Consider the following 25,639-nt stretch of genomic DNA (forward strand, 5'->3'; position numbering starts at 1 on the left):
GTCTATAAAAATAAAATTTTGTCGAAATTTTCTATAGAAATAAAATTCTGTCAAAATTTTCTATAGAAATAAAATGTTGTCAAAATTTTCTATAGAAATAAAATTTTGTCAATATTTTCTATAAAAATAAAATTTTGTCAAAATTTTCTATAGAATTAAAATTTTAACAACATTTTCTATAGAAATAAAATTTTGTCAAAATTTTATATAGAAATAAAATTTTGTCAACATTTTCTATAGAAATAAAATTTTGTCAAAATTTTCTATAGAAATAAAATTTTGTCAAAATTTTCTAAAGAAATAAAATTTTGTAAAAATTTTCTATGGAAATAAAATTTTGTAAAAATTTTCTATAGAAATACAATTTTGTCAAAATTTTCTATAGAAATAAAATGTTGACAAAATTTTCTATTGAAATAAAAATTTGTCAAAATTTTCTATAGGAATAAAATTTTGTCAAAATTTTCTATAGAAATAAAATGTCAATATTTTCTATAGAAATAAAATTTTGTCAAAATTTTTTATAGAAATAAAATGTTGACAAAATTTTTTATAGAAATAAAATGTTGACAAAATTTTCTGTAGAAATAAAATTTGGCCAAAAATTTCTATGGAAATAAAATGTTAATGTTCTATAGAAATAAAATTTTACCAAGATTTTACAGAAATAAACTTAAAAAAAATTTTTGTATAGATACAAAATTATTCAACAATTTTGTACAGGAAGTAAAAATTTGCAAATTTGTAAAAATTTTATATAGAAATAAATTTTTGCGATAATTTTCTATAGAAATACAATTTTAACTAACTTTTCTATAGAAATAAAATTTTTACAAAATTTCTTTTTTTTTGACAAAATTTTCTATAGAAATACAACTTTGACAAAATTTTCTATAGAAATAAAATTTTGTCAAAATTTTCTATAGAAATAAAATTTTGTCAAAATTTTCTATAGAAATAAAATTTTGTCAAAATTTTCTATAGAAATAAAATTTTGTCAAAATTTTCTATAGACCTAAAATTTTGTAAAAATTTTCTATAGAAATAAAATTTTGTCTAATTTTTCTATAGAAATAAAATTTTAACAACATTTTCTATAGAAATAAAATTTGAACAACATTTTCTATAGAAATAAAATTTTGTCAAAATTTTCTATAAAAATAAAATTTTAACATAATTTTCTATAGAAATAAAATGTTGTCAAAATTTTCTATAGAAATAAAATTTTGTCAAAATTTTCTATAGAAGTAACATTTTAACAACATTTTCTATAGAAATAAAATTTTGTCAAAATTTTCTATAGAAATAAAAATTTGTCAAAATTTTCTATAGATATAAAATTTTGTCAAAATTTTCTATAGAAATAAAATGTTGTCAAAATTTTCTATAGAAGTAAAATTTTAAGAACATTTTCTATAGAAATAAAATTTTGTCAAAATTTTCTATAAAAATAAAATTTTAACATCATTTTCTATAGAAATAAAATTTTAACAACATTTTCTATAGAAATAAAATTTTAACAACATTTTCTATAGAAATAAAATTTTGTCAACATTCTCTAAGAAATAAAATGTTGTCAAAATTTTCTATAAAAGTAAAATTTTAACATCATTTTCTATAGAAATAAAATTTTGTCATATTTTCTATAGAATTAAAAATTTGTCAAAATTTTCTATAGAAATAAAATTTTGTCAACATTTTCTATAGAATTAAAATTTTAACAACATTTTCTATAGAAATAAAATTTTGTCAAACTTTTCTATAGAAATAAATTTTTGACAACATTTTCTATAGAAATAAAATTTTGTCAAAATTTTCTATAGAAATAAAATTTTGTCAAAATTGTCTATAGAAATAAAATGTTGTCAAAGTTTTCTATAGAAATAAAATTTTGTCAAAATTTTCTATAGGAATAAAATTTTAACAACATTTTCTATAGAAGTAAAATTTTAACAACATTTTCTATAGAAATAAAATTTTGTCAAAATTTTCAATAGAAATAAAATTTTAACAACATTTTCTATAGAAATAAAATTTTGTCAAAATTTTCAATAGAAATAAAATTTTAACATTTTCTATAGAAATAAAATTTTGTCAAAATTTTCAATAGAAATAAAATTTTAACAACATTTTCTATAGAAATAAAATTTTAACATCATTTTCTATAAAAGTAAAATTTTAACATCATTTTCTATAGAAATAAAACTTTAACAACATTTTCTATAGAAACAAAATTTTGACAATATTTTCCATAGAAATAAAATTTTGACAAAATTTTTTATAGAAATAAATAGAAATAAAAATTTGATAAAATTTACTATCGATGTAAAATTTTGGAAAAATTTAACTATTAAATGATATTATTTTGGACAAATGGTCCGCTGGTACAAATTTTGGTTTCTATTTCGGAAAAATGTTGGTCCAAAATACCTATTGACTTCATTATTGACCTTTCGTATTTAGATATAACTGCACTTGTACTAACGGTAAGTTTATAAAAACCCAAATCTAATGTTGAAATCATTCTAATATGCCAAAATTTGTCTACTCGAAAAAAAATCTCTAAAATTTAAATGTTCATTCTATGTACACATTCACACTCCAAAAGCGGCCGCAACACACTTGCAACATAAAAATAAATTATTATAATAATAACAATAAATTAAATTTAGTATGCAGCTCATATGTTTACTGAACAATTATCACCTGGAAATATGCAGAAATTAGGAAAAAATGTCGACAAAAAACAAAATAAAATAGTTACTCACATTAACACACAAACGAACACAAACTCACCATATAAATGCATATATTTATCTACACATATGGACTCACACAGAAGCCCATATGCAATGCTCATGAAAGACCAGCGCAAAAACTAATTTAAATAAAATGAAAACGAGAATGAAAATGGAAAATGAACATTTATATTAACATCGCATATGCTGGTAGACGATGAACGAACGAAAGAATGGAAATCAAAACACACACACACAAATACCCACAGATACGAGCAAACATTCATATACTTAGTGGGAATATGTTGTTGTCCGAACAAAATATGTATGCGAATTGCCAAAAAAAAACACGCTCTCACTCTTTCTTGTATTATACATATGTTCCCACACACATGAACGACACATATTCTCGAACAAAATCACATACCAATACAGTAGCAGAAGCAGCAACAACCAAAAGGACATTTATTGTTGTACTAGCGCTGGACACATGAGCATAACGTTTTGATAATAAAATTCGCACATATTTTGTATCCGCTTGAAATGAAAGGATAACGAAAACCAAAAACATGTATGTGAAGGTATAAATACACTGAGAGGAAATTTCCATAGGAGTTAAAATACAGAAGGTGTAGCAACAAGGAATCAAGTTTGGAGTTTTTGCCACTGCTTACAAATGGATTGGGGCCGGTAATCGGAGGCACTGACTGCTGACATTTCGAACTTTTGAAAATTTTGAAATAAGCTTTTTGACATTTTGTTTTTACCATTTTGGAAAAATCGATTTTTCGACTTTCCAAATTATTAAAATTTGTAATCTGTAGTTCAATCGGATTTTTATATAGAATTATATCAGAATAATTTTTAAATTAAATGATGTCGTGTACAGATACTCTGAGAGTCACCATATAAATATTTGCATTATATTCGCCTTTTAAATCAATGTCGACTTTTCTTTTGTTTATTGTTTCCAAAAAAAATCGATTAATCTAATCGACCAATCGATTACCAAAAATTAAAAGTCTATTTTTAATTTTTGGTAAAATCAAATCGATTTTTTTTGGAAACAATAAAAAAAGAAAAGTCGACACTAATTTAAAAGGCGAATATAATGCAAATATTTATATGGTGACTATGGTGACATCATTAAAATTTGCCAATTTTAGCCGACATCAAACGTCGTTTAGACGATTTTCAAAAATATCAAAAGTCGATTTTGAGCCACATCAAAAGTCTTTTAGTCGATTTTTCAGAAATATCAAAAGTGGATTTTACCAAAAATTAAAAGTCGATTTGTGTCGATTTTCAACAACGTTAAAATTTGCCAATTTTAGCCAACATCAAACGCCCATTAGTCGATTTTCAAAAATATCAAAAGTCGATTTTGCTCAAATTCAATTTGAGTCGATTTTAAAAGTCTGTATTAAAAGTCATCAAAAATTTTTTTTGGGCAACATCAAAAGATGTTTAGTCTTTTTTTTCAAAAATATCAAAAGTGAATTTTGGCCAAAAGTCGATTTTTCAAAAATATTAAAATTCGATTTGTCAATTTTAGCCAACATTAAACGGCACTTAGACGATTTTCAAAAATACAAAACATCGATTTGAGACGATTTTCAAAGATATTAAAAATCGATTAGAGGAATTTGCGCAAAATATTATTGTCGATTAAACATCGATTAGAGGATTTGGCCCACAACAATAAAGTCGAAAAATATTAAAGTCTATTTTGGCCAAATTTAAAATCGATTAGAGGAATTTGCGCAAAATGTTATTGTCGATTAAACATCGATTAGAGGATTTTGCCCACCACAATAAAGTCGAAAAATATTAAAGTCTATTTAGGCCAAATTTAAAATCGATTAGAGGAATTTGCGCAAAATATTAATGTCGATTAAAAATCGATTAGAGGATTTTGCCCACCACAATAAAGTCGAAAAATATTAAAGTCTATTTAGGCCAAATTTAAAATTCGATTTGTCAATTTTAGCCAACATCAAACGTCGTTTAGTCCATTTTCAAAAATATCAAACATCGATTTGAGTAGATTTTCAAAAATATTTATGTCGATTTTGGCTAAAACTCTAGTTGAGTCGATTTAAAAAAAATACTTAAAGTCCATTAGTCGATTTTGAGCCACATCAAAAGTCGTTTAGTCGATTTTCCAAAATATCGAATGTGGATATTACCCAAAATTAAAAGTCGATTTTCAAAATTATCATAATTAAAAGTAAATTTAAAAAAAATATTAAAAGTCTAACGTCTCAGGTTCAAATCCTCGAAATAGTGAATTTTTTGTATATTTTTTTCATTGTTCTTTTATTGATTTTCTAATCTCTTTCACGACATTTAATTCTCCAAAATGTAAATTTTCTCCTAAAACGGAAGTGGGAAACCCTTGAAACCTGTATTTGTTATATTTAAAAGTCAATTAGTCAGATTTGGTCTACCTCAAAAGTCGTTTAGTTAATTAAAAAAAATCTAAGTCGATTTCGGCGAAAATCTATTCGAGTAGGTTTTCAAATATATTAAAAGTCGATTTCCCAATTGTGGCGTCCATCAAAAGATTTTCATTCGATTTTCAAAAATATAAAAAAAAAATTGGTTAACCTTGAAAGTCGATTTTCAAATATTTAAAAGTCGATGTGGGCCCACATAAAACCACGTGTCGTTAAGTTGGTTTTTAAAAAAAATTTTGACCAAAATTAAATTCAATATGAGTTGATTTAAAAAAAATATATTAAAAATCATTTAATCGATTTTGGCTAACTTCAAAAGTCGTTTAGTTTGTTTTCAAAAATATCAAACGTCCATCAGTCGATTAAAAAAAAAAATATCAAAAGTCGATTTTAAAATATTTAAAAGTCAATGTGGACCCGCATTAACAGTCGTTGAGTGGATCGACAAAAATATCGAAAGTCGACTTTTGCCAAAATCAAAAGTCGATTTTAAAAAAACATTTAAAGTCAATCAGTCGATTTTGGCCTACACCAAAAAGACGTTTAGTAGATTTTAAAAAATAATGCCAAAATTAAAAGTCGATTAAAAAAAATATTAAAAGTCGATTTTGGCTAACATCAAAAGCCGTATATTTTCAAAAATATCGAAAGTGGATTTTGGCCACAGTTAAAAGTCGCTTTTTATAAATATTATCGATTAGTGGATTTAAGTCAACATCAGAAGCTGTTTATTCAATTTTCAAAAACATCAAAATCGATTTTGCCAAAGATTTATTTTAGTCGATTTTTTTCAGTCGATTTTTATACCCTGCGCCACACTGTGGAACAGGGTATTATAAGTTAGTGCATATGTTAGCAACACCCAGAAGGAGACGAGATAGATACATGGTGTCTTTGGCAAAAATGCTCAGGGTGGGCTCTTGAGTCGATATAGCCATGTCCGTCTGTCCGTGAACACATTTTTGTAATCAAAGTCTAGGTCGCAGTTTTAGTCCAATCGACTTCAAATTTGGCACAAGTATGTATTTTGGCTCAGAATAGATCCCTATTGGTTTTGGAAGAAATCGGTTCAGATTTAGATATAGCTCCCATATATATATTTCGCCCGATATGGACTTATATGGCCCCAGAAGCCAGAGTTTTACCCTAATTTGCTTAAAATTTTGCACTAGGAGTACAATTAGTAGTATAGTCAAGTGTGCAAAATTTGATTGAAATCGGTTCAGATTTAGATATAGCTCCCATATATAGCTTTCGCCCGATTTACACTCATATGGCCACAGAGGCCAACGTTTTACTCCGATTTAGTTGAATTTTAGCACAGGAAGTAGAATTAGCATTGTAGCTATGCGTGCCCAATTTGGTTGAAATCGGTTCAGATTTAGATATAGCTCCCATATATAGCTTTCGCCCGATTTACACTCATATGACCACAGAGGCCAATTTTTTGCTCCGATTTAGTTGAAATTTAGCACAGAGAGTAGAATTAGCATTGTAGCTATGCGTGCCCAATTTGGTTGAAATCGGTTCAGATTTAGATATATCTCCCATATATAGCTTTCGCCCGATTTACACTCATATGACCACAGAGGCCAACGTTTTACTCCGATTTAGTTGAAATTTAGCACAGGAAGTAGAATTAGCATTGTAGCTATGCGTGCCAAATTTGGTTGAAATCGGTTCAGATTTAGATATATCTCCCATATATAGCTTTCGCCCGATTTACACTCATATGACCACAGAGGCCAATTTTTAACTCCGATTTAGTTGAAATTTTGCACAGAGAGTAGAATTAGTATTGTAGCTATGCGTGCCCAATTTGGTTGAAATCGGTTCAGATTTAGATATATCTCCCATATATAGCTTTCGCCCGATTTACACTCATATGACCACAGAGGCCAACGTTTTACTCCGATTTAGTTGAAATTTAGCACAGGAAGTAGAATTAGCATTGTAGCTATGCGTGCCAAATTTGGTTGAAATCGGTTCAGATTTAGATATATCTCCCATATATAGCTTTCGCCCGATTTACACTCATATGACCACAGAGGCCAATTTTTAACTCCGATTTAGTTGAAATTTTGCACAGAGGGTAGAAATAGTATTGTAGCTATGCGTGCCAAATTTGGTTGAAATCGGTTCAGATTTAGGTATACCTCTCATATATATGTTTTTCCGATTTCGACAAAAATGGTCAAAATACCAACATTTTCCTTGTAAAATCGCCACTGTTTAGTCGGAAAGTTGTAAAAATGACTCTAATTTTCCTTAACTTCTAACAAATATATATCGAGCGATAAATCATAAATAAACTTTTGCGAAGTTTCCTTAAAATTGCATCAGATTTAAATGTTTCCCGACTTAAATTTTGAGTCTATAGATTTTGTAGAAGTCTATCAAATTCTGTCCAGATCGAGTCAAATTTAAATGTATGTATTTGGGACAAACATTTATATATAGTCCCCCACAACATTTGACGGATGTGATATGGTATCGAAAATTTAGGTCTACAAAGTGGTGCAGGGAATAAAGGGTGATACGGTCAAAATTTGGTCAAGGGAAAACGCGTGTAAATCGGTGAAGTCGTTTATTTAAAAAATTAAATTAAATTTCTTTTCCAAGTTCAATTAGTACAAAATTCAGGAAAAATATTCAGTTTTTTTTTTTTTTTTATTTATTTATTTGAACGTAAAACGTTATAAAATTCGTGTATTCATATTTTAATTTGGCCTCAGCGCCTATCGGCTATTTAGAGGCTCGTTGGCAACAAAATATAATAACGAAACAAGAGAAAAAAAATAAATTTAATACAACATTATAAGAATAAATACAGTTAGGCTTTCGCTTTTCCAAATTCGAATTGCCGGGCCTCACGCTTGACACCTGCCATCAGATTTTGTACAGCCACCTTCTTCGCCGCAGAAAGCCAATTTGCCTTGAACTGCTGCTCGTCCTTAGCAGTTTTTTTGGCCTTCTTTAGGTTCCGCTTGACAACAGCCCAGTATTTCTCAATTGGGCGGAGCTCTGGCGTGTTGGGAGGGTTCTTGTCCTTGGGAACCACCTGCACGTTGTTGGCGGCGTAACACTCCATGGCCTTTTTACCGTAATGGCAAGATGCCAAATCCGGCCAAAACAGTACGGAACAACCGCTTTTCTTCAGGAAAGGCAGCAGACGTTTATTCAAACACTCTTTCACGTAAATTTCTTGGTTAACAGTCACGGAAGCTATGAAAATGCTGCTTTTCAAGCCACAGGTACAGATGGCTTGGCAAACCAGATATTTCTTTGCGAACTTTGACAGTTTGATGTGCTTGAAAATATCTGCTACCTTTCCCCTTCCTTTTGCCGTATAAAACTCCTGTCCCGGAAGCTGCTTGTAGTCGGCTTTGACGTAGGTTTCGTCGTCCATTACCACGCAGTCAAACTTCGTCAGCATCGTCGTGTACAGCCTCCGGGATCGCGCTTTGGCCGTCGTATTTTGTTTATCATCGCGATTTGGAGTCACTACCTTCTTGTAAGTCGATAGTCCGGCTCGTTTTTTGGCTCGATGCACGGTTGTAGACGACACACCCAGCTTATTTGCGGCATCTCGGAGAGAGAGGTTAGGGTTTCGTTTGAAAGTACCGGCAACTCTCTTTGTCGTCTCAGCGGCTTTCGGTTTTCGATTTCCCCCCGATCCAGACTTCCTGGCTATCGAAAAACATTCCCCAAACACTTTAATTACATTTGTAACGGTTGATTTGGCAACTTTTAGCGATTTTGCCAGCTTTGCGTGAGAATAGCTCGGATTTTCGCGATGCGCGAGCAAAATTTGGACGGCATTTTGACAACTGAAGAGTGAATTCCAAAATCAAAATAGGAGCAACATTCTACACACACACACCTTCAAAATGAGGGGTGTTCAGGTTTTTTAAATGCAAAATTGAAAGAAATACGTCATGTTTATATTGACCAAATTTTGACCGTATCACCCTTTAATATAGTCGGCCCCGCCCGACTTTAGACTTTCCTTACTTGTTGTCATAAAAAAAATGCAATATTTTATATTTCAAACAAATTGGATGAAAGTTTCAATTTCTAGGTTTTTAACCTCAAGCCTATTTCAGATTGGTTTATTTTGGAACCAGTTATGAAATCATAAAAAGGTATGAGGATTTTTTTTAAATACAGACAACTATATTTTTTTTAGTGTACTCTCTTATATACTACAAAATGTATTACCCAGATAGGGACCATTTATACGAATTACAAGTATGTAAATACTCTCACACCCTACAGAAACAGCAAGAGAATTGTATGTAGGCTAGTGGTTGGGGGTGGTACGATGAAGATTGTATTCCAAAATCATTCCTTTGTTGCCAGTTTTACGACTAAACTGAACTGAACCACCCATATTGTTTCCCCATCTTTTGTGGCCCCCCCATACCCCTACACCGGCCAAAAGACCCAAGGGATAAATACTGACATGTTTCAAAAACACTTCTTCATTTGCCCCAAAAATTTCCCCACTTGCCCTGAAGAGAAGAAAAATTCATTGATCGCTCATGTTAAACATGGGTCCTTTGCTTTTGTTGTTGTTGCTGCCATAGTTTGGTGTTATATTATGGCCATACTCATACTCTATATGATGTTGGCCATTATGCCATTCATTGCCAAATACTGCCTTGTGCCTTGTGTGTTGTAGTCTTGACACAATCAACCTGTTACTACAACAATTGATGAGAGCAGCAAACACAGACAGACAGACAGACACAGACAGACGGACGTATGTACGTAGATAGAGATTCAGCCAAATAGATTTCGGTGGGTAGCATGGTGCTCCGCCTTTTTCTCCTTTCCATTACAGTCGATACGAGCATCGGGAATGCGCGCATGTTGCTTGGATTTTGTTTAGGGGTAGTTTTAGCGGAGCATATTTTTGGTGTCTTTTTGTGCACATGTTGTTCTATTTATTTGCACAGTGACAAATGGAGGATTAATTTAATCCTAAATTATTAAAAGGTTATATAAAAATTTCGATTTCTTCACGATTTGGATGAAATTTACGAATTTTTACGGTAGTCACGTATTAACATCCTTTTTGCTCTAGGACGCTTAATTGAGGATATATGAGCAATACAATTTTTCATTTTTCGTTGGTTGATAAGTCCCCGGTCTAACAAAGAAAAACACATTTTTTGTCAAAATTCGTTTTTATTATTCAACATAGTTCCCTTCAAGAGCGATACAACGATTATAACGACCTTCCAATTATTTGATACCATTTTGGTAGTACTCCTTCGGTTTTGCCTCAAAATAGGCCTCAGTTTCGGCGATCACCTCTTCATTGCAGCCATATTTTTTCCCTGCGAGCATCCTTTTGAGGTCTGAGAACAAGAAAAAGTCGCTGGGGGCCTGATCTGGAGAATACGGTGGGTGGGGAAACAATTCGAAGCCCAATTCATGAATTTTTGCCATCGTTCTGAATGACTTGTGACACGGTGCGTTGTCTTGGTGGCACAACATTTTTTTCTTCTTCATATGGGGTCGTTTTGCCGCGATTTCGACCTTCAAACGCTCCAAAAACGCCATATAATAGTCACTATTGATGTTTTTGGTCCCTTCTTAAGATAATCGATAAAAATTATCCCATGCGCATTCCAAAAAACAGAGGCCATTACTTTGCCAGCGGACTTTTGAGTCTTTCCACGCTTCGGAGACGGTTCACCGGTCGCTGTCCACTCAGCCGACTGTCGATTGGACCCAGGTGTGTAGTGATGGAGCCATGTTTCATCCACATATCGACGGAAAAACTCGGGTGTATTACGAGTTAACAGCTGCAAACACCGCTCAGAATCATCAACACGTTCTTGTTTTTGGTCAAATGTGTGCTCGCGTGGCACCCATTTTGCACAGAGCTTCCGCATATCCAAATATTGATGAATGATATGACCAACACGTTCCTTTAATATCTTTAAGGCCTCTGCTATCTCGATCAACTTCATTTTACGGTCATTCAAAATCATTTTGTGGATTTTTTGATGTTTTCGTCGGTAACCACCAATTTCGAGCGTCCACTGCGTTCATCGTCCTCCGTGCTCATTTCACCACGCTTGAATTTTGCATACCAATCAATTATTGTTGATTTCCCTGGGGCAGAGTCCGGAATCTCAGTATCAAGCCAAGTTTTTGCTTCCACCGTATTTTTCCCCTTCAGAAAACAGTATTTTATCAAAACATGAAATTCCTTTTTTTCATTTTTTCACAATAACAAAAGTTGCTTCAAAAAAGACGCTCTATCTCACAAACTAATTGTCTTACAGACGTCAAATTTTGGCACGAATCATTTGAAGGTTGGTACTATATAAAGATAATATGCATTTAATTCTAGCGACGCCATCTATGTGTCAGACCGGGGACTTATCAGCTAACCTGTTATATGGTCTCTAACAACCATGCAAAAATTGGTCCATAGTTATATATAGCCCCCATATAAACGATCCCCAGATTTGACCTCCGGAGCCTCTTGCAGGAGCAAAATTCATCCAATCCGGTTGAAATTCGGTACGTGGTGTTAGTATATGGTCTCTAACAACCATGCAAGAATTGGTCCCTATCGGTCTATAATTATATATAAACCCCATATAAACCGTTCCCCAAATTTGATCTCCGGAGCCTCTTGGAGGAGCAAAATTCATCCGATCCGGTTGAAATTTGCAACGTGGTGTTAGTATATGGCCGCTAATAACCATGCCAATATTGGTCCATATCGGTCTATAGTTATATATAGCTGATCACCAATCACACAAAAATTGGTCCATATCGGTTCATATACATCGTTGCCACTCGAGCCAAAAATAATCTACCAAAATTGTATTTCTATTAAATTTTTTTTCAAAATTTTATTTCTATAGAAAATTTTGTCAAAATTTTATCCCTATACAAAATTTTGTCAAATTTTATTTCTATAGAAAATTTTGGCAAAATTTTATTTCTATAGAAAATGTTGTCAAAATTTTAATTCTATAGATAATGTTGCCAAAATTTTATTTCTATTGAAAATATTGTCAAAATTTTATTTCTATAGAAAATTTTGTCAAAATTTTATTTCTTTAGAAAATTTTGTTAAAATGTTATTTCTTTAGAAAATTTTGTTCAAATTTTATTTTTATAGGAAATTTTATTCAAATTTTACTTCTATAGAAAATTATGTCAACATTTTAATTCTAAAGAGAATGTTGTCAAAATTTTATTTCTATTGATAATGTTGTCAAAATTTTATTTCTATAGAAAATTTTGTCAAAATGTTATTTCTATAGAAAATTTTGTCAAAATTTTATTTCTGTAGAAAAATTTGTTAAAATGTTATTTCTATAGATTTTTTTTCCAAATTTTACTTCTATAGAAAATGTTGTCAAAATTTTATTTCTATAGAAAATTTTGTCAAAATTTTATTTCTATAGAAAATTTTGTCAAAATTTTATTTCTATAGAAAATTTTGTCAAAATTTTATTTCTATAGAAAATTTTGTCAAATTTTATTTCTATAGAAAATTTTGGCAAAATTTTATTTCTATAGAAAATTTGTCAAATTTTATTTCTATAGAATATTTTGTCAAAATTTTAATTCTATAGAAAATGTTGTCAAAATGTTACTTCTATAGAAAATTTTGTCAAAATTTTATTTCTATAGAAAATTTGTTAAAATTTTATTTCTATTGAAAATTTTGTCCAAATTTTATTTCTTTAGAAAATTTTGTAAAAATGTTACTTCTATAGAAAATTTTGTCAAAATTTTATTTCTATAGAAACTTTTGTCAAAATTTTATTTCTATAGAAAATTTTGTCAAAATTTTAATTCTATAGAAAATTTGTTGAAATTTTATTTCTATTGAAAATTTTGTCCAAATTTTATTTCTTTAGAAAATTTTGTTCAAATTTTATTTTTCTAGGAAATTTTATTCAAATTTTATTTCTATAGAAAATTTTGTCAAAATGTTATTTCTATAGAAAATTTTGTCAAAATTTTATTTCTGTAGAAAAATTTGTTAAAATTTTATTTTTATAGAAAATTTTATTTCTATAGAAAGTTTTGTCAAATTTTATTTCTATAGAAAATTTTGGCAAAATTTTATTTCTATAGAAAATTTTGGCAAAATTTTATTTCTATAGAAAATTTTGTCAAATTTTATTTCTATAGAATATTTTGTCAAAATTTTAATTCTATAGAGAATGTTGCCAAAATTTTATTTCTATTGAAAATATTGTCAAAATTTTATTTCTATAGAAAATTTTGTCAAAATTTTATTTCTATAGAAAATTTTGTTAAAATTTTATTTTTATAGAAAATTTTATTCAAATTTTATTTCTATAGAAAATGTTGTCAAAATTTTAATTCTATAGATAATGTTGTCAAAATTTTATTTCTATTGATAATATTGTCAAAATTTTATTTCTATAGAAAATTTTGTCAAAATGTTATTTCTATAGAAAATTTTGTCAAAATTTTATTTCTGTAGAAAAATTTGTTAAAATGTTATTTCTATAGAAAATTTTTTCCAAATTTTACTTCTATAGAAAATGTTGTCAAAATTTTATTTCTACAGAAAATTTTGTCAAAATTTTATTTCTATAGAAAATTTTGTCAAAACTTTATTTCTATAGAAAAGTTTGTCGAAATTTTATTTCTATAGAAAATGTTGTCAAAATTTTATTTCTATAGAAAATTTTCTCAACATTTTATTTCTATAGAAAATTTTGTCGAAATTTTATTTCTATAGAAAATTTTGATAAAATTTTAATTCTACAGAGAATGTTGTCAAAATTTTATTTCTATTGAAAATTTTGTCAAAATTTTATTTCTATAGAAAATTTTGTCAAACTTAATTGTATACGTATTTAATCGGCCTTTAGTTTAATATATACCACGTATGGACTATGTGGTATATATTACGGTGTTAGGAAATTTTAAGATACCTTGCCATCGGCAAGTGTTATCGCAATCCAAGTAATTCGATTGCGGATGACAGTCTTCACTAGAAGTTTCTACGCAATCCATGGTGGAGGGTACATAAGCTTCGGCCTGGCCGAACTTACGGCCGTATATACTTGTTTTGAATTAATTAGGTGAAAATGATTTTTTAACCTTAGGAACAATAATTATTTGATTAATATTAAATTTTTTTTGTTTATTATATTTCTAATGAATTTAGTATTAATCGTCCATCTTACGAACTATGAAATTCTACATTTTTCTAATTTTCTCCCAGAGAGTCTCTTTGTTACTGCTGGTGTCAATCAGCTGACCAAAGTGAAATGAGATATTAAGTGAGAAGAAACGAAACTTTATACCTTTAAGAACAAATCTGACGGATCTGATACAGGTCGTTCCATTTGGTGAACCGTTTATTGAAACTAGACTACTTGATGCGATGTTCCGGAAGTTCTTCTACCCCATGTTATGGTTACACCCACGGAACAAACGAAACAATGCCTTACCCAGGCTCAGACGAGCAGTTAACGAAGAAGGCTTCTGTAATGAGTCTCCATATAAAGCAAGTAATTTCTACTCGTTGTGGAGAGTAACGTTCAAAACTTTTATGAATTATTAATCATATAAACGTATTTTTTTAATTTTAATTAACTTTAAACCACTGTGTAGTTTGTCCGTATTCTACTTGTGTAAATTCAAACAATTCAACCAACCAGCGTACGTTGTGTCCTCACTCCATCTCTCTTCAACGAGGAATAAAGCAACAAAATATGTTCGCAACATTCAAAGCAGATGCAGCACTTTCAAATGAATACCAGCCAACAGAAGTAGCAACAACAACAACCGCAGTAACACTGTAGAAATATCAACAAGGACATCGAGAGACATGCGGCAGAGAAACAAGATGCAGAAGGCACACTCAGCCATAAAGAAAGAAACATAAGGGGTGTCCTTAAACGACAGCAGCCAGAAGAGAAAACATAGGCACACTCGACAACAACAACAACAAAAATCAGGACAGATGTGTAAAGTGGTGGCCTAGATGATGATGAAGATGATGGTGTGGTGATGGTGGTGCAACAATTTAAACACGAGATTCCAACTGGATTCATATATAAACGACGACAGCGACAGAGGCTGAGTTAGGTTTCGATGGTTGGTTGGTTGGTCTTTGGATGGATGAATGAATGGATGGTTGATGTGCAACAGCAGCAACCCACAACAATCCAACCAGAAAAAAGGAGTCTACATAAAGCAGAACAGATTGTGACAAAGGACCAGTTTGCTTTTAGATCTCATCGTTGGCGGAACTACAAGTGCGTTTTGTGTGGAATACAAATCAAAGCGGTATCGCATATTAGAGATAGAAAAAATTTGACAAACCTACAAACCAAGAAGTGAATTAAATTTTAAAGTGAATTGGAAAAGCTAAGAAAACCCAAAAGAATTTAGTGGAAAAACAATTGACAGTTGAGAAACCAATGAACATGATTATGGATAGTGGCCATGCCGCACACCCTATACCAAGGGGATCACCTCTACACGAATCTTCAAGTCCATCACCATCATCACCACAACACCATCATCATCATCATCCTCATGGTCTGGCTAAGGATTTACAAATATCAACGACCCCACCAACTCCACCAAATGAGGATAGCCAACATCCCATGTCTCCGAGAACACCGACGGTCAATACCAAAACCACATTAAAGCGATCCTTTGATGTGGCCTTTTTGATGATGCCCGATGAGCGTTTAAAGAGTTCCCAACCTCAGGTGCTGGAGAAACAAAAAATGCCACTGCACCAATATCAGCCACCCTTGAATAAGCAGCCCAATTTAAGGCAATATCCCCAGATAACGGCGAGAACACCTAGAATCTACGATGATCCCACATTGGTTATATCCCCAGCGGATTGGGAATCACATCCTTTGAAAAGTGCTTTCACCAAAGTGGCATCACGTTTGGAATCGCCGGGACAGCCGGCACCACCACTAAGTCCAGACCAATTAAGTTGCCCTTCAATGAGTCCCCCCATGGCTACAACACCTCCTCGATCGGCCAGTGGCAGCAGTAGCGATATCATATCCATAGATAGTTTACCCTCTTCACCGGCGGCCCTTTCACCGCCATTGGGCTATCAGAACTTCCGGCCTGACTATTCACCAAATGGAGCTTTTCAATCCGTGCAGAATTTTCAAACACAACGCCTGAAGCAACAGTTCCTGTATCGAGGACCCATGATGAATCCAACAGAACATCCAACGGCAGGTCCACCACCTCCATCTAGCCCTCCAGGATTTATACCTGTCTATCCGGGATTTCCATTTCCTCCGAATACGGCCCCTGGTATGCCACATCCCTTTGGTGGTCTGCCACCTCCCGAAATGATGCCACGTATGGTTCAAAATCCTGCAGCAGCTGCTATACTCTCCACTCTGATACCTCCTACATTGGCCTCCACGTTCACCTTGACCGCTCAAAATGTTTGTGCCAAATGCAATATCAGTTTCCGTATGACCAGTGATTTGGTCTATCACATGCGTTCGCATCATAAAAGTGAAGTGGCCACAGATCCCAATCGTCGTAAGCGAGAGGAAAAACTCAAGTGTCCCGTGTGCCAGGAGACATTCCGTGAACGTCATCATCTAACTCGTCATATGACAGCCCATCAAGATAAGGCCAGTGACCAAACCGGCGCTAATCCAACAGCTAATACAGCCTCTATACAGAATAACAGCAATGACGGAGGCCCTAACAACATAAGCGGAGCTAATAATTTACATCAAATGACCAATAGCTCCAGTAATGCATCGCCGTCGGCATCTGGTCGCATGAATTCGCAACGCTCTTCATCGGCAGCTGCTTACTCCAAATGACTAAGGAATGAATTTAATTATTTTTGAATTCAACAACCTGCTTATTACTCAAGAGTGAGGGAGTGAATTAGGATTGGATGTTGCTACTCAGCCAGTGTTGTGTTTTGTTTCTCCTCCTCCCTCATCCACCGCTATTATTTAGTATTTTAAATTAATTGTGAATTTGTGATATTAAATTAATAATGTAGATCCCTAACTATTTTTCTCAATGTATTTTTTGTGGTTTTTATTTTGTCCCCCCAAAACCCCTTGGTCTTTTAGCTCTAAGCCCACAAATGTTCATAGTCATTTTCCATAGTTTTTTTCGTTTGTTTGTTAAATAATTCTTGATGTATATTTAAATTTTAGCTTAAGTATCAAATGAATTATATTTTAATTAATATTCTATTAATAAATCATATATGAAATTTAAATTTGAGAATATTTTGTTTTTTCCATCTTAGCGACACCCATATCCTATGGGTGTTACAATGAATTAAGTTTCCCAGAAGCTAAAATTATTATGGATATTACTCAAGAAGTGAAGGAAGACATTTTCTGCTTCAGATTGCTAATAAAGAGTGTAAGATCGATCCAAAGAAATGAATCACATTCAAATTCTCTAAAATTAACGGACATAAAGCTTTAAGGTGGGCACTTTGTTCGGTTTTCGGGTCGAAAACCATTTTCTTTTCGCGATTACTTTTCCATAAATAATCAAAATTATAACAAACATATTCCTTTAAAGACTTGTCGAAATCTAAAGTAACAAGAAACTGCGCATAAATTGAGATAAATTATCTGCTTTATATTGAACTGTTTTAATAAATTAACCGCGAAAATTTCAACCCGAAAAGCGACCATAGTACTGACATTTAGCTACATAAAAATAAAGAAAAATTCTTTGGGCTGAGGAAAACTTCTTTCAAAATAAAAAAAAAAAAACAAGTATATACGGCCGAATCTTATGTACCCTCCATCATGGATTTCGTAGAAACTTCTACGAAAGACTGTCATCCACAATCGAATTATTGGGGTTGTGGTATCTTAAATCGTTTCTAAATTGTGAGTTAGTCCATACGTGGTATATACTAGACAAAAAAGGTATGTATAGGTAAGTCTACAAATAATTACGAATCGATATGGACTTTTGCACGGTACGTAGAAAGCCAGAATTGAAATATGGGGGTCGCTTATATGGGGGGCTGTATACAATTATAAACTTGAGATGTACCAATTTTTGTGTGATTGGGAATCGATCTATCTGAGGGCTATATATAAGTATAGACCGATATGGACCTAGTTAGGCATGGTTGTTAACGGCCATATACTAGCACAATGTACCAAATTTCAACTGACTCGGATGAAATTTACTCCTCCAAGAGTCTCCAAAACCAAATCTCGGCATCGGTTTATATGGGGGCTATATATGATAATGGACTGATATGGACAACTTTGTTAAATATCATATACTACCACCACGTACCAAATTTCCACCAGATCGGATAAATTTTGCTTCTCCAAAAGGCACCGGAGGTCAAATCTGGGAATCGGTTTAAATGGGGCTATATATAATTATGGACTGATATGAACCAATTCCTACATGATTGTTGAATACCATATACTAACATCACGTACCAAATTTCAGCCGAATCGCATGAATTTTGGTCTTCCAAGAGGCTCCGGAGGTCAAATCTGGTGATCGGTTTATATGGAAGCTATAGATAATTATGGACCGATGTAGACCAATTTTTGAATGTTCATTAGATACCATATACTAACACCATGTTCCAAATTTCAACCGGATCGCAAGCCAAATCTGGGGATCGGTTTATATCGGGGCTATATATAATTGTGAACCGATGTGGACCAATTTTTGCATGGACCATATACTAACACCACATTCCACATGTGAACCGGATCGGATGAATTTTGCTCCTCCAAGAGGGGCCTATATATAATTATGGACCGATATGGACCAATTCTGGCATGGTTGTTAGAGACCATATATCAACAACATGTACCAAATTTCAGCTGGATCGGATGAAATATATTCTCTTTGAGGCTCCGCAAGCCAAATCTGGGGATCGGTTTATATGGGGGCTATATATAATTATGGACCGATATGGATCAATTTTTGCATAGTTGTTAGTGACCATATACTTACACCACGTACCAAATTTCAGCCGTATCGGATGAAATTTGCTTCTCTTATAGGCTTTGCAAACCAAATCGGGGGATCGGTTTATATGGGGGCTATATATAATTATGGACCGATGTGGACCAATTTTTGCGTGATTGTTAGAGATCGTGTGCTGACACCATGTACCAAATTGCAGCCGGATTTTACAAGGAAAATGTTGGTATTTTGACCATTTTTGACGAAATCGGAAAACATATATATGGGAGCTATATCTAAATCTGAACCGATTTTAACCAATCGGAGTAAGCTACAACATCTAAATCTGGACCGATTTTAACCAATCGGAATAAGCTACAATGCTTATTCTACTCCCTGTGCAAAATTTCAATTAATTCGGAGTAAAAGATTGATCACTGTGATCATATGAGTGTAAACCGGGCGAACGATATATATGGGAACTATATCTAAATCTGGCACACTTGACTAGACCACTAATTATACTCCTAGTGCAAAATTTCAACCAAATCGGGGTAAAACTCTGGCTTCTGGGACCGTATTAGTCCATATCGCGCAAAAGATATATATATATATATATATATATATATATATATATATATATATATATATATATATATATATATATATATATATATATATATATATATATATATATATATATATATATATATATATATATATATATATATATATATATATATATATATATATATATATATATATATATATATATATATATATATATATATATATATATATATATATATATATGGGAGTTATATCTAAATCTTAACCGATTTCAATAAAATTTGGCACACTTGACTATAGTACTAATTGTTCTTCTTGTGCAAAATTTTAAGCAAATTAGGGTAAAACTCTGGCTTCTGGGGCCATATAAGTCCATATCGGGCGAAATATATATATGGGAGCTATATCTAAATCTGAACCGATTTCTTCCAAAATCAATAGAGTTCTATTCTGAGCCAAAACACATACTTGTGCCAAATTTGAAGTCGATTGGACTAAAACTGCGACCTAGACTTTGATTACAAAAATGTGTTCACGGACAGACGGACATGGCTATATCGACTCAGGAGCCCACCCTGAGCAATTTTGCCAAAGACACCATGTGTCTATCTCGTCTCCTTCTGGGTGTTGCAAACATATGTATTAACTTATGATACCATGTTCCACAGTGTGACGCAGGATATAATAAAAAAATAAAAAAAAGTTTTATCTCTACATGAAGACGTTCATACTTAGGAAGAATTTCTAAATTTTCGAAATATTGATCTAAGACCCCATAAAGTATATATATTCTGGATCGTGATGAAATTCTGAGTCGATCTAAGCATGTCCGTCCGTCTGTTGAAATCACGCTAACTTCCGAACGAAACAAGCTATCGACTTGAAAATTGGCACAAGAAATGGTTATTGATGTAGATCTGATGATATTGCAAATGGGCCATATCGGTCCACTCTTACGTATATGTCCCATATAAACCGATCCCCAGATTTGGCTTGCGGAGCCTCAAAGAGAAGCAAATTTCATCCGATCCGGCTGAAATTTGGTACATGGTGTTGGTATATGGTCTCTAACAACCATGCAAAAATTGGTACACATCGGTCCATAATTATATATAGCCCCCATATAAACCGATCCCCAGATTAGGCTTGCGGAGTCTCTAAGAGAATCAAATTTCATCCGATCCGGTTGTAATTTGGAACATGGTGTTAGTATATGTTCTTTAACAACCGTTCCAAAATTGGTCCATATCGGTCCATAATTATATAGGCCCCTCTTGGAGGAGCAAAATTCATCCGATCCGGATCAAATGTGTAATGTGGTGTTAGTATATGGTCCATGCAAAAATTGGTCCACATCGGCTCACAATTATATATAGCCCCCATATAAACCGATCCCCAGATTTGGCTTGCGGAATCTCTAAGAGAAGCATATTTCATCCGATCCGGTTGAAATTTGGAACATGGTGTTAGTATATGGTCTCTAACAACCGTGCCAGAATTGGTCCATATCGGTCTATAGTTATATATAGCCGATCTCCAATCACACAAAAATTGGTCCATATCGGTTCATAATCATGGTTGCCACTCGAACCAAAAATAATCTACCGAAATTTTATTTCTATAGAAAATGTTGTCAACATTTTATTTCTATAGAAAATTTTGTTAAAATTTTATTTCTGTAGCAAATTTTGTCAAAATTTTATTTCTATAGCAAATTTTGTCAAAATTTTATTTCCATAGAAAATTTTGTTAAAACTTAATTTCTATTGAAAAATTTGTCAAAATTTTATTTCTATACAAAATTTTGTCAAAATGTTATTTTTATAGAAAATTTTGTTAACATTTTATTTCTATAGAAAATTTTGTGAAAATTTTATTTCTATAGAAAATTTTGTTAAAACTTTATTTCTATAGAAAATGTTGTCAAAAATTTATTTCTATAGAAAATTTTGTTAACATTTTATTTCTATACAAAATGTCAAAATTTTATTTCTGTAGAAAATTTTGTCAAAATTTTATTTCTATAGAAAATTTTGTCAAAATTTTATTTTTATAGAAAATTTTGTCAAAATTTTATTTCTATAGAAAATTTTGTGAAAATTTGATTTCTATAGTAAATTTTGTCAAAATTTTATGTCTATAGAAAATTATGTCAAACTGAATTATATACGTATTTGATCGATCTTTTTATACCCTCCATCATAGGATGGGGGTATATTAACTTTGTCATTCCGTTTGTAACACATCGAAATATTGCTCTAAGGCCCCATAAAGTATATATATTCTGGGTCGTGGTGAAATTCTGAGTCGATCTAAGCATGTCCGTCCGTCCGTCTGTTGAAATCACGCTAACTTCACGAACGAAAGCTATCGACTTGAAACTTGGCACAAGTAGTTGTTATCGATGTAGGTCGGATGGTATTGAAAATGGGCCATATCGGTCCACTTTTACGTATAGCCCCCATATAAAGGGACCCTCAGATTTGGCTTGTGGAGCCTCTAAAAGAAGCATATTTCATCCGATCCGCCTGAAATTTGGTATATGGTGTTGGTATATGGTCTCTAACAACCATGCAAAAATTGGTTCACATCGGTCCATAATTATATATAGCCCCCATATAAACCGATCCCCAGATTTGGCTTGCGGAGCCTAAAAGAGAAGCAAATTTCATCCGATCCGGCTGAAATTTGGTACATGGTGTTGGTATATGGTCTCTAACAACCATGCAAAAATTGTTTTCCATCGGTCCATAATTATATATAGCCCCCATATAAACCGATCCCCAGATTTGGCTAGTGGAGCCTCTAAGAGAAGCATATTTCATCCGATCCGGTTGAAATTTGGTACATGGTGTTGGTATATGGTCTCTAACAACCATGCAAAAATTGGTCCACATCGGTTCATAATTATATATAGCCCCCATATAAACCGATCCCCAGATTTGGCTTGCGAAGTCTCCAAGAGAAGCAAATTTCATCCAATCCGGTTGTAATTTGGAACATGGTGTTAGTATATGATCTTTAACAACCGTGCCAGAATTGGTCCATATCGGTCCATAATTACATATAGCCCCCATATAAAACATTCTCCAGATTTGACCTCCGGAGCCTCTTGGAGGTGCAAAATTCATCCGATCCGGTTCAAATTAGGAACGTGGTGTTAGTATATGGTCGCTAACAACCATACCAAAATTGGTCCAATCACACAAAAATTGGTCCATATCGGTTCATAATCATGGTTGCCACTAGAGCCAAAAATAATCTACCAAAATTTTATTTCTATAGAAAATTTTGTCAAAATTTTATTTCTATAGAAAATTTTGTCAAAATTTTATTTCTAGAGAAAATTTTGTTAAAATTTTATTCGGTTCATTAAAAAATTTTCATCATTGTCAAAATTTTGTTTCTATAGAAAATTTTGTCAAAAGTTTATTTCTATAGAAAATTTTGTTCAAATTTTATTTCTGTGGAAATTTTTGTCAAAAATGTCTTTCTATAGAAAATTTTGTCAACATTTTTATTTCTATAGAAAATTTTGTGAAAATTTTATTTCTATAGAAAATTTTGTTAAAATTTTTTTTCTGTAGAAAATTTTGTCAAAATTTTATGTCTACTATGTCAAACTGAATTATATACCTATTGGATCGATCTTTTTTGATTTAATATGTACTACGTATGGACTTACATACAATTTAGAAGATGGTGTTAGGAGGTTTTAAGATACATTGCCATCGGCAAGCGTTACCGCAACTTAAGTAATTCGATTGTGGATGGCAGTGTTTAGAAGAAGTTTCTACGCAATCCATGATGGAGGGTACATAAGCTTCGGCCTGGCCGAACTTACGGCCGTATATACTTGTTTAATTTAATATATACCACGTATGGACTTACATACAATTTAGAAGACGATGTTAGGAGGTTTTAATATACCTTGCTATCGGCAAGCGTTACCGCAACTTGAGTAATTCGATTGTGAATGGCAGTGTTTAGAAGAAGTTTCTACGCAATCCATGTTGGAGGGTACATAAGCTTCGGCCTGGCCGAACTAACTAACGGCCGTATATACTTATTATACCCTCCACCATAGGATGGGGGGTATATTAACTTTGTCATTCCGTTTGTAACACATCGAAATATTCCTCTAAGACCCCATAAAGTATATATATTCTGGGTCGTGGTGAAATTCTGAGTCGATCTGAGCATGTCCGTCCGTCTGTTGAAATCACGCTAACTTCCGAACGAAACAAGCTATCGACTTGAAACTTGGCACACGTAGTTGTTATTGATGTAGGTCGGATGGTATTGCAAATGGGCCATATCGGTCCACTTTTACGTGTAGTCCCCATATAAACGGACCCCCAAATTTGGCTTGCGAGTCCTCTAAGAGAAGCAAATTTCATCCGATCCGGCTGATATTTGGTACATGGTGTTAGTATATAGTCTTTAACAACCATGCAAAAATTGGTCCACATAGGTCCATAATTATATATAGCTCCCATATAAACCGATCCCCGATTTGGCTTGCGAGGCCTCTAAGAGAAGCAAATTTCATCCGATTCGGCTGAAATTTGGTACATGGTGTTAGTATATGGTCTCTAACAACCATGCAAAAATTGGTCCACATCGGTCCATAATTATATATAGCCCCCATATAAACCCATCACCAGATTTGGCTTGCGAGGCCTCTAAGAGAAGCAAATTTCATCCGATCCGGCTGAAATTTGGTACATAGTGTAAGTATATGGTCTCTAATGACCATGCAAAATTTGGTCCACATCGGTTCATAATTATATATAGCCACCATATAAACCGATCACCAGATTTGACCTCCGGAGCCTCTTGGAAGACCAAAATTCATCGGATTCGGTTGAAATTTGGTACGTGATATTAGTATATGGTATCCAACAACCATGCATGAATTGGTTCATATCAGTCCATAATTATATATAGCCCCATATAAACCGATCCCCAGATTTGACCTCCGGTGCCTTGTGGAGAAGCAAAATTCATCCGATCTGGTTGAAATTTGGTACTTGGTGGTAGTATATGACATTTAACAACCATGCCAAAAGTGGTCCATATCAGTCCATAATCATATATAGCCCCCATATAAACCGATCCCGAGATTTGGTTTTGGAGCCTCTTGGAGTAGCAAATTTCATCCGAATCAGTTGAAATTTGGTACATTGTGCTAGTATATGGCCGTTAACAACCATGCCTAACTAGGTCCATATCGGTCTACAGTTATATATAGCCCTCAGATAAATCTATCCCCAATCACACAAAAATTGGTCCATATCAAGTTCATAATTGTATATAGCCCCCATATAAGCGACCCCCATATTTCAATTCTGGCTCCCTACGTACCGTGCAAAAGTCCATATCGATTCGTAATTATTTGTAGTCTTACATAGCTTTTTGTCTAATATATACCACGTGTGGACTAACTCACAATTTAGAAAACGATTTAAGATACTGGGTTGTGGTAATTCGATTGTGTATAACAGTCTTTCATAGAATTTTCTACGCAATCCATGGTGGAGGGTACATAAGATTCGGCCTGGCCGAACTTACGGCCGTTTATACTTGTTTTTACTTAAAATTTAATGTCACAATGGAAATAAATTAAAAAAAAATTAATACCTTTCGGCTTTTTGAGTAGGTGCTTCAATTTCAAACTACTGCCGAATCCTATGTTATATACCCTCCACCATGGTATGGTCACTTTGGGCAAATATTTGACACAAATAAAAAAGAAATCGTCGTCACAGACAAACCAGCAAACATTTTTAGCTTAAAATAGAATACATTAAATCACGATAAGATATTTCGAAAGTGCAGATATTTCGAAAGTGCTCCTGGAAAAAACTTTGACATTCATTTTGGGGAACTAACAATGTCCTAAGACTTTCATCCAGAAAC

The 25,639-nt window shown here is 32.7% G+C and overlaps 1 protein-coding gene across 1 annotated transcript; it reads left to right on the forward strand.

Moving 5' to 3' along the window:
• Positions 1 to 15,479: 15,479 nt before the first annotated feature.
• On the forward strand, positions 15,480 to 17,311 carry LOC142234473 (uncharacterized). The gene has a single exon (XM_075305624.1). It carries the CDS (start codon positions 15,649 to 15,651, stop codon positions 17,047 to 17,049), a length of 1,401 nt encoding a protein of 466 aa, XP_075161739.1. The 5' UTR covers positions 15,480 to 15,648; the 3' UTR covers positions 17,050 to 17,311.
• Positions 17,312 to 25,639: the final 8,328 nt, after the last annotated feature.

This window comes from Haematobia irritans, chromosome 4 (assembly GCF_050003625.1).
Source record: "Haematobia irritans isolate KBUSLIRL chromosome 4, ASM5000362v1, whole genome shotgun sequence".
Classification (NCBI taxonomy): Eukaryota; Metazoa; Arthropoda; class Insecta; order Diptera; family Muscidae; genus Haematobia; species Haematobia irritans.

Bases quoted from the DNA above. Each gene is read 5' to 3' on its own strand.
- LOC142234473 (XM_075305624.1), top strand. From the start codon at position 15,649: ATGAACATGATTATGGATAGTGGCCATGCCGCACACCCTATACCAAGG.